This window comes from Episyrphus balteatus, chromosome 3 (genome assembly GCF_945859705.1).
Source record: "Episyrphus balteatus chromosome 3, idEpiBalt1.1, whole genome shotgun sequence".
NCBI lineage: Eukaryota > Metazoa > Arthropoda > Insecta > Diptera > Syrphidae > Episyrphus > Episyrphus balteatus.
The window spans coordinates 114,580,362-114,595,349 of record NC_079136.1 but is presented as its reverse complement, the minus strand read 5'-3'; the positions used below and the strand labels follow the sequence as shown (position 1 = coordinate 114,595,349).

General features: G+C 28.8%; 1 protein-coding gene across 1 annotated transcript; it reads right to left on the bottom strand.

The window, feature by feature from the left end:
- Positions 1 to 477: 477 nt before the first annotated feature.
- On the bottom strand, positions 478 to 6,629 carry LOC129915781 (ras suppressor protein 1). The gene is made up of 3 exons (XM_055995457.1): positions 5,958 to 6,629; positions 840 to 1,461; positions 478 to 775 (listed from the first exon to the last, which is right to left on the bottom strand). The coding sequence occupies exons 1-3, from the start codon at positions 6,094 to 6,096 to the stop codon at positions 685 to 687; spliced, it is 852 nt and encodes a 283-aa protein (XP_055851432.1). The 5' UTR covers positions 6,097 to 6,629; the 3' UTR covers positions 478 to 684.
- Positions 6,630 to 14,988: the final 8,359 nt, after the last annotated feature.

Here is a 14,988-nt window from a genome sequence, read left to right as displayed (position 1 = left end):
AAGAAAAAATTATAAGTAAGTTAGTCTTTAATGAAATGTTTTAACACATATTGGTTGTTGTCTTTATATTGTCTTTATATGAGTAGTTGGTTGATTGTCCTTTATATTTTTCAAAGTAACTGCATGACTGCAAATGACTGGGAAATATGTTTTGAATGATGAATTCTTGACATTGATCGATTAATGAATTATGAGATGATGGCTTTTCCTGTATTGATAAAAAATATTATACTTTTGAAACATTGTTCACTTAATATTTAAAAAAAAGTTAAGAGGGATTCAAACATGGTTGACCTGGTTTCAAGCACAACTTGAGGTTCCAAGGGTTATACAAAATACAAATGAAAGCAAAAATATTTTCAAAAATTCACTTTTCACGTTTTATAAAAAATTCGCAGGAAACTTAAACTTTAAGGAAAAAGAGGAAACTTTAAAAATCTAAGGTCCATTTGACAGTGTGAACGTCTCAAACGACCGTTTGTAACTTAATAAAATATACTTTTAATAATTTTTTATCCAAAAGCTATATTTTACACAAAAAGTTAATTCGAAACATGTATGAGTTAGAAAAATATATTGGATTACAAAACCTTAAAAAAGTTAAAAATATTATTTGACACTACACAAAGCGATTAACAAATACGAAGGCACATATAAAGGAGTAAAAAATGGGTGTTATTTATCCTATCCCCGTACTCTGGAAGCCTTCTTGCTCTTGTCAGCTTTTGGTGGAACTGGTCCTCCACGGCCGTTTTGTATATGACGATTGTACAATCTGAGGATAAAAATTACCAAAATGAATTCATTTTTCTTTTTAAAAATTCGAAAAAAAAACTTACATCTTATACGTTTCTGTCTTTAAATAATCAATAACATGACTAATTCCCAGTAAATACTGTTCGGCAATTGGTTGCACCCATGGATTCTCTTCCATCTTCATAACAGATTTATTACCAAGCAAATCCAATTGAGCAACTTCTGGTGGCAAAATCGTTAATCGATTATTTTGAATATGCAATTCCCTTAGACGTGTTAGTTCGCCAATTTCTCTTGGTATTTCCAATAAATCATTGTCACGCAGACCAAGAATTTGTAGATTTTTCAAATTACCCAATCCCTTGGGTATGAATTCAAAATCATTGTCACCCAAATAGAGAGCACGTAGAGTTTCCATCATGAAAAAGTTTCCAGGCAATTGATTTTCATTTAAATTATTGTAAGATAAATCGAGTACTTCCAAGGCTGGGAAAGCACCAAATCCACGAGGCAAAGTGTCCAAACGATTAATGGAGACATTTAAGATTCGTAATTTTGGCATTGAGGAGAGGGAAACTGGCAGTTCACGTATGGCATTGTTGGCGAAATTAAGAATTTCTAAGTTAGCAAGATTAGCTATGCCAGCTGGTACGGTTGTAAGCTTATTGTGGCTCAATGTAAGGCGGGTGATGTTAACCATTGACACTGTAAAAATATAAAGTAAATTAAATAAGAAAATATACAAATATGACAAAATCAGGTAAATATTCATGACTTCATGCACATCCTAAAAATCATAGCTTAAGCAGCAAAAAATATTTGTAAACTCTCATTAGAAGCTCATTAATTTTCACTTTAAGTTTGCTATAAGGTCCTTACAGAGAGTCCTTCAGTTGAAAAACACGATAGCTCTTCAAATTCCGGGTGAACAAAAATATTTCGGGCGGAAAAATTACCACGTGACTATATTGCTTTACCTCTAAATGTTTACAAAAAAAATCAGCCCTATCATGAGTTTCACGTGAACAAGATTCCACCTGGAAGTAGCTTTTCTCTTACTATGAATTCCGAGCGAAAAGTTGTTCACGTTCCGAAAATTACTCGTATTTTGAATATTTTTTTTTTGTTGAAAATTGGACCAATTGGTAAGCTCTTATTTTCAACTTAAATTTTGTAGGCGAACACTCCTCCACTCCAAGTTTTCCGGGTGAAAATCATGATAGGGCTAAAGAGAAAAAATGTTAATATTTCATAAATTAATTTACCAAGTCAAGCCAAGTAAGAAACAAAAAAAACTTCTCGAAAAGGGCAAGACTTTTTTGAATCCGGTTTTAAGTTTTAGTTTAAAAACGCATATGAAAATTACATTTTGAAGACTTAATACGATCTTAGGGCCATTTGCTGAATCGAAACATAAATAATTTATATTGAACATAAACTCTTATTCCCTACTTTTCGGCCATTCCATTTGCATTTTTAGGACATTTTCACGCTTATCATCCAGTGTATCTCGTTGAAGAAGCAATCTTTTTTCTTGAAACTTGGTAGGTCTTAAGAGCTCATTATAAAGTTCTAGAAGTTTCAAGAAAAACTAATTCAAAATAGCTGAATTATTAACAGACAAAGACGGTAACGGAGAAGATTTGTACGCGTCTTCTCCGTTACTGCTTTATCTGTGAATAATTTAGCTACGTTTAGTTAGTTTTTAGTGAAACTTCTAGAACATCAACTTTATCATGAGCCCTTAAGACCTACCAAGTTTCAAGAAAAAAGATTGCTTCTTCAACGAGATAAACTGGAAACAAGGTCAATATGTCTTCTCTGTTACTTTGGAATGGCCGTTTTTCCTCTGCGTAAACTGTCACATAAGGAATTATGTCGAACTTAAATTATTAAGTTTCGATTCAGCAAACGGGTCTTAATGACATACAATTTTGAAATAAAAGTAGTTCAAAACATTAATTTTAAAAATAAAACTAATTTTGCAAAAACTATTTTATAAAAGACGAGGACTTAGAAAAAGGTATATTTCGGTATGTCACGTTGTTGAAAGTATAATAGTTGATCTTAAACATTTTTTTTTCCAAAATAATTCATTTTTTTTTTGCCCCTCCTAAACAGGGAGGAATAGACTCCCTCCCTTTCCCCTCTAGTTTTTGGGAACATTTCTCCTGGATATAAGAATTTTTGTAAAAAAAAAAACAAAAGAACTTCGATTTAATTTTAGAAGAAATTAAAAGTAAATACAAACTCGTTTTTAAAATTTCGGTTTCAACGAGATCAACAAAGAAATTAAACATTAAAAATCGTTAATTACATTAAATCAAAATTAAGAAATTAATGATTTGATTTCAAAATAATCTTCATTATTAATTTTTTAAACTTGGCGGCTTTACATGCTAAATTTTAATTATTTACCAAAAAAAAATTATAATATAAGTCAGAATCATACGATTAGTTTTTCTGTCCTTATGATTCACAGTCAGTTATATCAGAAAGTATCATAAGACAGCCATACGAAACCAAACAAAACAAGCACCAGGTAACCAGGGGCCGATATAAAAACCTGCTGATCAACCAGAGCTATTGCCTGCCGTTCTGCGTGCAGCTAGGAACCATAAACGAACCTAAAAATCTTTCTTTTTCACCTGACTAAAGCACCTTCGAAGTGTTAAGAAGGGACATACAGGAACACGTTTTTATCCGTCTGTGGAAACTTCAGTACCCAATCCTAATTTTATCAATTTATTGTTACGATTTGTTTGTAAATTGTACAAATATTTAATCCGTGGATCAGCAACTTTTATCTTCTGAAATCGCTAGTTAGGCTGAAGTATAGCACTGGTTCAAGGTCCATATATGTAAAAATAGTTGACCCGCAGCTAATCCGCCGAAATCGGAGGGTTAAATTCCTGAACCAAGGCTGATCCACGTTTGTACAACTGGCACTAAGTGTTTTTATTTTTTGATGAAACAAAGGTTTTGTTTTCAAGGTTACAGTCCTTTACCTTTGAAGTTTTGGTGAACCCTGGAAATCCATCGAGCTTAAACCTCGGCTGGAAAATAAAAACCACCTCACAAAACATAATAGACCAGTGCCGATGCCTTCAAAAACATTAAAAAGTACAAAAAAATCATAGTAGGATGAAACCCATTGGAAAAGGAGGGGAATATGATAAGAATGAAAGGAAAAATAAATTACGGGCGAGCCGAGTTCGGGAAGTGGGTGGGTTGAGTTTTTAATGGTAAAAAATGGTATATCTCCATTTCCGGCAAAACTACAAATCCTATAGAAAAAAGTTGTATAGCAAAGTTGTAGGTATTAAAAAGATCTACAACTTTTGTATCAACAATTTTTTCACATAACCTCAAAATTTATGTGAAAAATTCAAAAAACCGAGTTTTTGGTTTTTTATTTTTATCTTTTTCAAAAACAAAAATTTGTCTACGAAATTTTGTGAAAACTTACCTTATTATGTCCCAAATACACTGTAATTTATTTGATTTAAAATATTAATTTGTTCACCTTATTTTGACTTAATACCAAAAAAACACCCTAATTTTCAATCGAAAATTCACGTGTCAAAATATCAGCTTTTTTCAAAAAGTCGGTAAGCATTTCGTTCGTTAAAATGTCTATTTTCTGATGGTGTAAAAAAAAAATTACATTAGTATACTATAGAACATGTTCTAGTAAAATTCAAAAAATGAAAAAGCTTGAATTCGAAAAAAAATTTTATCATTGTTTACAATTTTGGCCTATTTATTCAAATTTACACTTTTATTACTCAAAAAACGTAAGATTAATCAATGTTACATGAAATCTTACGTTTTTTGAGTAATTAAAGTGTAAATTTGAATAAATAGGCCAAAATTGTAAACAATGATAAAATTTCTTTTCGAATTCAAGCTTTTTTAATTTTTTGAATTTTACTAGAACATGTTTTATAGTATACTAATGTAAAATTTTTTTTACACCATCAGAAAAAAGACATTTTAACGAACGAAATGCCCATCGACTTTTTGAAAAAAGCTGATATTTTGACACGTGAATTTTCGATTGAAAATTAGGGTGTTTTTTTGGTATTAAGTCAAAATAAGGTAAACAAATTAATATTTTAAATCAAATAAATTACAGTGTATTTGGGACATAATAAGGTAAGTTTTCACCAAATTTCGTAGAAAAATTATTGTTTTTGCAAAAGATAAAAATAAAAAACCAAAAACTCGGGTTTTTGAATTTTTCACATAAATTTTGAGGTTATGTGAAAAAATTGTTGATACAAAAGTTGTAGATCTTTTTAATACCTACAACTTTGCTATACAACTTTTTTCTATAGGATTTGTAGTTTTGCCGGAAATCGAGATATACCATTTTTTACCATTAAAAACTCAACCCACCCACTTCCCGAACTCGGCTCGCCCGTAATTTATTTTTCCTTTAATTTTCATCATATTCACCTCCTTTTCCAATGGGTTTCATTCTACTATGATTTTTTTTTTGGTTTCAAAAATTATCGACCCTGGTCTATAACGACTACATTGGTAAAGGGTGAAATACGTTTTCTCGAAAAAAAAAAAGATTTGCGCTAGCTTCAGTCGCTATTAAACTTTTTATTCAAGTTTTCATCACATGTAGATCATTTGAACTACCAATCACAAAAATGGCGCCCGTGTCAGAACTCAAAGAAAATTTCAATAGTGTGCAACCGTCAATTTTAGCAATTCCAAATCTAAAATCAACATGCAACAGGTATATAAGTTTGCCAAAATGGCATCACTGGCAAAACATTTGCTGTCACTACCATTTTGACAAGCCACTTGAATTTGACGTTTCCCTCATTTACTACCACATACAACAGAAACAACAAAAGAAAAACAAACCCACTCACGAAGAACTATATTCAGGAAACAGATGATCTCATTTTCTTTAATTTTTTCCATCAAATGCTAAATAATATATAAACTGCTCCAGATATTCACTTGAAACCTCAAATTCTATAAAAAGAACACAACACTCGAAAATGTAAACAAAATCCTGTTTCCCAAAAAAGAGAAAACACAACATATTCAATGCACTGAACCTGTCATTTCACCTGTCATGTATTGAATTTCTTCCAAATATGGACAAGGAATTTCACTCAACAAAAAAATAACAAGAAATCATGAAAAACTATTTTGATAACGTTTGATTTACTTACACAATCCTGGCATTTCCTCAAAGGATGCAATGCCTCTCTCGACCAAATCGATTTCCCGATTTTGTGTTTCGCGGGCTTCGTCTAGAACCTTTTTTGCCTTCGACATTTTCGCGTTGACTGGTAGACATGATTGGCTCATGGTGGTGCTTTGCTTCGCTCCCGAAAAAAATGTTCCAAATTCGAATTCCCCTCTCGGTTACACACAAATATGTTTTTGTATTCAAAATTCTTTTTTTTTTTTTTTGGATGTTGTCGTTTCGTTATCGTTTGTTATCTTATCTATTGTCGCTCGCTCGATATTGCCCCTTCCTAATGGGTATTATGGTATAGTATGTGGGTTTTGGTTGAGGTACCTACTCTATCTAGTTCTATAGGCACTTGGCAGTGATGATGAGATGTAAGAAGGGAAGGTCAGTTTGAATAGTAATGTGGTGGTAGTTGGAAATTCGTTTTAATTTGTTTGAGTTTGAGTTCCACACTTGCAGATTAGAGAGAGTGATAGAAGAAGAGTTTTCTATTTGGAATACCACAGATAGAAAAACACACTATGATAGGAAATATAATAGAGCAAAACGAAGAGACACTTTCTCAATATAATACTTATGTTCTGGGTGACGATATTAGGCGGATCACAGATGGCGATGGCGAACCAAACGAGCAAACGAAAAAATGAGTCAGATTTGTTTCTTGTTTGGCATCTTGTGAATGGGCGTAGCAGTCAGTGTTGCGGTTGAGGGAAAATTATATGCTTCGTACTAAAAAAAGTAGTAGAATTATTAAAATCGTAAGAAAATCTTAAAGATTTGTTGGGAGTACGATAGAAATGGGATATGGTCGGTCTCATAAGGAAACCTCGTAACTCCACCTTTTTCGAAAATGACTTTTGAATGCAATTTTTTAGAAAATACATATGTCAGCGGAGTAACCCAGAAAAGTCATTCCGAAAACTCTAAAAAGACTTAAATTCAAATTTTGAACAGCACGTTACTGTCCAACTACTCTGTAGTCTCTCTACTTTTTCGTCTCTCCTGTAAAATTTTGATTTTGTGAGTTACGAGGTTTCCTAATGGGTGCGGTCGATATTTAAAAATTATAAGTTAATTTTTTTTTTGGATTTTCGACAAAAATCCACGGGGTGCCTCTTACCTGAAAAAGGCATTTTCACAATCCATCGAGTGAGACATCAAAAGAAAGGTTTCTTTAAGCTCTATTTATAGCTCAAAACCAAAAGTATCTAGAACGTCTGGTTGCTGAATTATTTGCAATCGAATTATATTTTCTTTCCTACACTCAGAGAAATAAAATACATGACTCGGTCGCACGAGTATTTATATAAAAACTTAGAAAATTTATTTAGAAAAAAAAAATTAAAACTCGTTTTTCAAATGATAAAAACAACATCTGAAATCAAATTGAGCTCCAAAACAAGCCTGCAATTTAATTTTTTTTATAAAGGAGAATTTTTAGAAAAAAAAAATCAAAATCATCTCAGCCGTTTTTAAAAAATCTGATTTTTATAAATCATTTTTTGAAAAAAAAAATTTTATTAAATTTTATCCATTTTGAAAAAAATTATAAAATATTAAAAAATCAAAATTAAAAACCAAAATTAAAAAAAAAAAATAATTTTTTTTTTTTAAATCCAAAAATTGATTTTTTCAAAATATTATGTTTGGCTTATATATTAGAATTATATAAATGTTTTTTTTTTTTGTTTCTATGGCAGGTACCGTTAATGATTTACCGTTAATGATTTAAAAAAAAATAACATCTGCAATCAAATTGAGCTCCAAAACGAGTAGTTATGCAATTTCATTTTTTTATTAAGAAGCATTTTTTAACAACAAAATTCAAAATCGTCTGAGCAGTTTTTTAAAAACCTAATTTTTATAAATCATTTTTTGAAAAAAAAAGATTAAATCAAATTTGGATGCCATTTTGAAGAAATTACTTTTATATATTTTTTTCGATTTTCGGTCGGGCCACCCTCTAAATTTGTTCCACTTATCTACAACATTAACGTTTCGAAATTTCAATTCGCTATCTTAACCGCAAGAGGGTGCTAGTTTTGTTCTCATTTTTTTTTTTTTTGAAAAAAAAAAATATTTTATGTCTGTGTACAACCTGTTGCCGAAATTTACTTGGAAGTGACCCCAGAAATTATAATTTCGATATTTTTTCAGAATAAGTACAACAGCCATAACTTTCAAGCAATTTTTAACTTGAAAAAAAAAAAAAATATTTTTTTTCCTTTTTTACACAAAAAAAAAAAAAAAATCAATATCGATCATCACCCCCTTCTATATGAGGAGGCTGAAAATTCAACAATATGATACCAATAGTATCTGGAACCAAACTAGGGGGTGGCCCAACGTTTATTTGAACATTTTATTTTTCCCATACCTAGGTACAAGCGTGGACCACTCTAATGTAGGTACAACAAAAATTTAAAAAAATTCAATTTTTTTTTTTAATCCAAAAATTATGTTTTTCAAAATATGTATTATTTTTGTCTTATATTAAAATTATATAAATGTTTGTTTTACAAAAAATGTCGTTGAAATGGAATTTTTAGTTTTGGAAAGAATCGGATTTAAAAAAAAAATGGTTCTATGGCAGGTAAGGTACCGTTAATAATGATTTTCAAAAAAAAATTTCAATTTTTTAAACAAAAATAGTGGAGAATCCACACTCCAACATATTTTCGGATCAAAGTCTCGAAAAAAGTTTTGGTTTGCAGATACGAGTTCACAATGAACAGGAATATCTTTTTATGTAAAAAAAATTAAAAATTATTTTTTTTTTCAGATTTTCGACAGAAAAAAATCAAGGTTAACCACTTGCCTAAAAATAAGGCATTAAAAAAAAAAATTTCAAATCTTTCGAGTGAGACATCAAATGAAAGGTCTTTTCAAGATCTATTCGTAGCACAGTTTTCTACTTTATTTTTTATTCCTTATATTAATTACTCCAACACCTAGTGTATTTAATTGTATAATATTTTTAAAATAATATTTTGCTAACCTATCTGTAACGGGTTTGACTTTAAAAAATCGACTCAGTCTGCATCGGCGACTTTGTTCGTGTTATTCGTTATTTTATTACGTTTGCAGTTAACATGTATTTGAAGGAAGTTTTAAAAAAACTGTTTTTATACAAATTCCAAACTGTAACGGGTGTGACAAATTTTAGTTGGTAACGGGTGTGACATTGTATGAAAAAACGTATTTATACAATTATAAACATTAAAGAAAAAGTCAATAACTTAAAATTTCAGTAAATAATTTAATAGGGAGAAAATCTGAGAAAAATCTGAATAATTGACTCGAGATTTTGCTATGGAAATTATTAAAATTTTTAATGAAAATTCGCGTCCACCGGCAAAACAGTTGAATATACGGTTTTTAAAATTATGCTCGCATTATTGATTTAAGCAGCTTTACCACTTCCATAGAAAAAGTCGAAGTAGATTTGAAGAAAAAATAGAAATAGATTGAAAAAAGTGAATAGATAGGTGTCAATATAACCTTTTTTTGTATATAAATCTATGTTAAAAATATATAAATAATCAAATTTAGTTAATCTTAACTAAATAATATAATTAGTAAAAACCATTAAATCGAAAAATCAAAATACATTATATTCCTATACATTGTGTTATAAAAATCAGACCCTTGTTTTTTCTTAAAAAAAAAATAGATTTGGCTTTAGTAGATTACCTTTTTTTCAGGATCAATTCTCGTTGCATATGATAGCACTTAAGGGCAAAAAGATATTTCGAAATACGTAGAAGGGACACAGTACAATCTGATAGGAACAAAATATGTAGGTACTTACCAAATGGAACTGGATTTCGAATTTCCGTAATTCGCTTCAAGCAACGTTACCTACTGTTTTTTTTTTTTTTAACGACTTCCAAAAAGGATGAGGAATTCAATTCGTCTGTATTTTTTTTATGGTTGTTACCTCATAACTCTGGACTGAGTGAACCAATTTTGATGCCATTTCAATTTAGTTCAGTTTTCACGGTGGTCTTGAAAACGCGGCAGGTTTTATAAAAATGGATCCCAAAAGTAATGATGCAGATTTGTTCGAAATGATCTCAGGATTGCAAATTTGTAAATTTCAAAATCGTACCTGATCCCTTTTTTGAGTTACAGGCATTTTACATATATACACGCGGGAGGGCATTTGGGAAAAAAATTTAAAATAAAAACAAAAGCACATTATAATGTCCTATACCTTTTTGAAAAGCTAAAATATACTCCTTGAATTTGATGTTTATATGAAGTTGATTGAGTAAATAGTTTTTGAGAAATTTAATTTTAAAGTTATTATTTTAGAAAAAAATATTTTTTTTTCTTTCAGTTTATTTTATTCAATAGTTTTTAATAAAGGGTACAATTTTTTTATACAAATCAATGCTCTCATTGATTTTAAGTCAAAAACAAAAAACCGCATGTTTAAAAGTACCTTAGTTTTCGAGATTTAAGGAAAAATGTATCTTTTCTCCAAATATTTTTTAGCTTTTTTTAATTTTTTTTCAATAAAAAAAAAAAAAAAAAAAAAAATAGCCTCAAATAAAATGGAAAAAATGTCAATGTAACACGATGCTGATCAGGACGTCTTCTTTTTTTAAATTAACGCGAAAAATCAACATGGATTCATGAAAAATGGCTCTCACAATGAAAATCGAGAAAAGGTTTTGTGGTCCCTAAGGACCTTAGCTGTCCTGAAATCTATGTAATGTGGGATATTTTTCGGTTATACGTAACATTATAACTCTTACCTTTCAAAAATAGTCCTGAAATACTCTAAACGTAATAAAAATAACTTAAAAAAATATAAAAATGAAAAAAAAAAATACAAAACTCTAAAAATGGCAAAAAAAACATTAAAAAAACAGCAAAAATGAACAAAAAAACCTCAAAAAGGAGCCAAAATACCACTTCGTTCTTGGGGTTGATTCTGAGTTACACTAAGTGTGATTAGAACTTACAAATCTGTTCATTAAATAACCATTACACAAATTTTTCCTTAGGAACAAATAAAACAAATATAAAAGTGCCTATCTTTTTTCCCATTTTTGAAAAACTAGAATAGTTTTTTGCATCTATTTTTAAGGATTTGACTAAGAAATAAATAGAACATTCAATTTTGAAAAAAATTTGTACCTTGTAATTCAAATTTAAAAAAAAAAATTAACTTAAATACAAAAAATTATTTTTTTTTAAATTTTGACTTTGAAATTAAATTTCTCAAAAACTATTTACTTAATCAACTTCAAATAATCATCAAATTCAGGGAGTATATTTTAGCTTTCCAAAAAGGTATAGGACATTATAATGTGCTTTTATTTTTTGTTTAATTTTTTTTTTCCCAAATGCCCTCCCACGTGTATATATGTAAAATGCCTGTAACTCAAAAAAGGGATCAGGTAAGATTTTGAAATTTACAAATTTGCAATCCTGAGATCATTTCGAACAAATCTGCATCATTACTTTTGGGATCCATTTTTATAAAACCTGCCGCGTTTTCAAGACCACCGTGTTTTTGGCTTTAGGAACTATGAGAAAGTCGGTTTTGTTTTTTTGATAAAAATGATTATTTTAATAAATCTTCTTCTTCGGCAGAATTAAAATTAAAACAAAAACACAATTGAATTATATTTTTTTGTAATCAAAATTGTTTTCATTTATTCCATCATTCCAAAAAATGTGCTTTGTCTTTTCGTTTTTTTTTTTTTTTGTTTGTTTTTGTTTCAATATATCATGTCTCAATAAATTCACTTATTATCTTCTGTTTTTTTAATATTTAATTTTTCGCGCACTCATGTTCCTTAACTCGCATCTCAAATACTCATCATCTATCAATAGTAATAGTTTTATTTTTTTTTTGTTTTTTTTTTTTATTTTATATGAGTTTCTGGTTTTGTTGTTGTTGTATTATGTATATGTATAATTTGCATTTTTTGTTTATTCATTTTTTTTTACATGTAATTTGAATAAATTTTAACTGTTTTTTGGTTTTTTTGTATTTTTTTTGTTTAAATCAATGGACTTAAATGTTATATGTAATATATAAGTATTTATATGTTTTTTTTTTGTTTATACTTAAGTTTAGGGAATTCTTAAATATTCCTTGTTTTCTGTTTTTTCTTTTTTTGTTTAATATTAATTTAAATCACAATTAAAACACATTTACTTTTAGTTTTCTTGTTTTGTTTCTTTTAAATAAGTTGTTGTTTTTTTTTCTTTTTTTTTTAATTATAACTTTGAAGAATCGCTAAAATTATTTTTTTTATTATTATTTACTTTTACTCATTAATTTTAAAATAGAAAAAATATTTTAGTAAAATAGAGGTATGTATATATCTATAAATATATATATTTATGTATTGTATATATAATTTATTTATTTAGAATTCAAAATGGAACTAAAAACACGACGAATTTGTTCTTAAATAATTCTTAGTAACTATTTACATCAATTTTGTTTTAGTTGTCTGTTTTTTTTGTTCTTTTTTTTTTTTGTTTGCTGTTAATTTTTTTTTAAAATAATTTTTATAATTAAGGTTTTTAGCATGCATGTTAGCGTTGTTTTTATAATAAATACAACTTTAACTTTTGTTTTCCTTTTTCTTTATAATAGACACTTAAAAAATGAATTTATTTGTTTCTTTGATGAGAGAAAAATTTAATCAGAGGCAGTGGTTATGGGTAAATTAAACAGACACGGATATTTTTTTGTTAAAGCAGGGAAACACGATGATAATATTTTTTTTTTTTTTTTAATATTATTTTACAAATTTAAATGCATACCAAATATTTTTTTGCGCGTATTTTTGTTTCTTTTTATCAATAATTTTTGTTTTTGTTTGGTCTTGGAAGTTTGATTTACACATTTTCATGGTTTAATAATAATTTTTATTTTGTTTAAGAAAGCTTTAAGTAAAAGTTAATTTTATTTGATTTTATTTTTTGTTTGTTTATATATATAATTTTGTTTAACTGGTTGTTTTACAAAAAGTATAGTATGTGAAATCGTTAGTATTTGTCACCATTTGTATTAGTTTTTTTTTTTTTTTTGTTTAATATTTACAGAAATATACACATTTTAATTTTTTTTTTTTGTTAATTTTTTTTTAAAGAATAGGTTAATTATTCTTATTTTTTGTAACATTTGAATTCCTTCATGATTTGTCAATAAAAAAGCAAGCAAAAATCAAACTTATTAAAAAAAAAATAAACAAGTTTATAGATCCATGCGTTCTAAATTTTATTAAAACATTTGCAATCAACACACTTAGTAGTACACTTAGTAAATATTGCACTGTTTTTCTGATTTTTAGTAAATCCATCCATTTCTAGATCCACATAAAGATAAATAAGAGGAGCGGAAAATTCTCCCCGATTTCATACGAATTTCGCTTCGAGATGTCCTTCCGACAGGTAAAAACTCTCCGATTCGTATGAAATCGGACAAATTTCCACTCCAACGGATACCTCGTTAGGGCCGAATTTAATTTGAGTCGATTTCTGGAACTTAGCTGAATGTTTAAATGTGCTCCACGTTTAAGTTACAATCCTTTCACTTAAGAATTGACTGTGTTAATTAACTAATATTTGCTATTCGTTGTTTCTTGATTTTTATCATTTAATTTCAAACTTTATAGCTGCTGTACTAAAAAGCCCCTCAACAATATTTTGATACCAACAAAGTGTCTGGCACAAAGATAGATCTTCCTTGCCTTGTCAAGCCAAACTGCCTGGCTATTACTAGATGGAGTTGCTCCCAGTTTGTTTTTATTGTTGGAGTCTGTGTTAAATTTTTACTGATTGGACCTCAGTCTCACAAAAACACGGCTAAAGTCTTGAAAAATTAAGGTCTGAGCAACTGAAGAAGACATCAATATTATTATTATTATTAAAAGATAAGTATTACTTATAACAATAAAGATTTCCACAAAAATTTTGATCAGGAGCCCTATTTTGTAAAACGATTATAGCTGAAACTACTTCGTTTTCGTTAAAATGCGACTACGTATTACGATAATCGTTTTACTTCAACGATACTCGTTAATCTTTACGACTGCCATTTACCTATCGTTTAGCTGTCATAATATTTTTGCGTTTGCTCGTATAATTCATGTGAGCCTCAAAAAAATATTAGTTTAGGTTTAGTTTGTCCAAACGACTTTCTCGTTTTACATAATCGCTCTTTGGCCTGGCTATCGTTTACTTCAGTATCGTTGACTAGCCGCTCGTTTAATGATTTTTTAAATGTTATTGCTGATGATGCAGCTTCATTGGCTACGGGTTCCCCTGCCGAGGGCACTTAGACCACGCAGATTTTCGATATCCAAAATAGGTAGCTACAAATCTCATTTGTAAGTGTTTTCATTGATTTTAAATCTTTTTTTTTTCATTGGAAGTCATTCCTTAGAATATCTCTAACACCCAAATATGAGATAGATTCCCCTTTAAGAACACATGCCTGTATTTGACTACTTTAATCGAAAGAGAAACCGTTCAATTTCATTTTGGGGACGATAAATGAAAAAAAAAACGTATACGCCACAGTGAACGTCACTTAAATAAATTTTTTTATAAGTTACATTGAAATTCAAGCTTCAGCCAATAAAACAGTATCTTAACTCATTAAAGGATGCATACAAAATTCATCAACTAGATAAAAAGAATGGCCACGTTCAGAAAACTTTAAGGCTAAATATTCAGTCAACGTCATTTTCTGAAGGGAAACTTATTTTTTCGTGTTAAACAATTTAATGAGAGTTTTGTTGGTTAATTTTTATTTTAAAATTACCTTAATTGGAAACTAGACAGAGCAGAGACCAGAAACTTCGCTAACTTTTAGTCCCTAACGTTTCTGAACCTGTCCAGAGTGATTCAATTTATTTAATACTATTTTATTTTATTTTATTTTTTTTTATTTTATTTTATTTTATTTTATTTTATTTTATTTTATTTTATTTTATTTTATTTTATTTTATTCCAAAAGAGAACATTCT

What these genes read in the sequence shown, in the direction of transcription:
- LOC129915781 (XM_055995457.1), bottom strand. Translation starts at nt 6,096, where the DNA reads ATGAGCCAATCATGTCTACCAGTCAACGCGAAAATGTCGAAGGCAAAA. An exon ending in TGAGGAAATGCCAGGATTGT is followed by an intron (nt 1,462 to 5,957) that starts GTAAGTAAATCA and finishes ATATTTTTACAG; the next exon opens with TGTCAATGGTTAACATCACC. An exon ending in AAGACAGAAACGTATAAGAT is followed by an intron (nt 776 to 839) that starts GTAAGTTTTTTT and finishes TTTTATCCTCAG; the next exon opens with ATTGTACAATCGTCATATAC.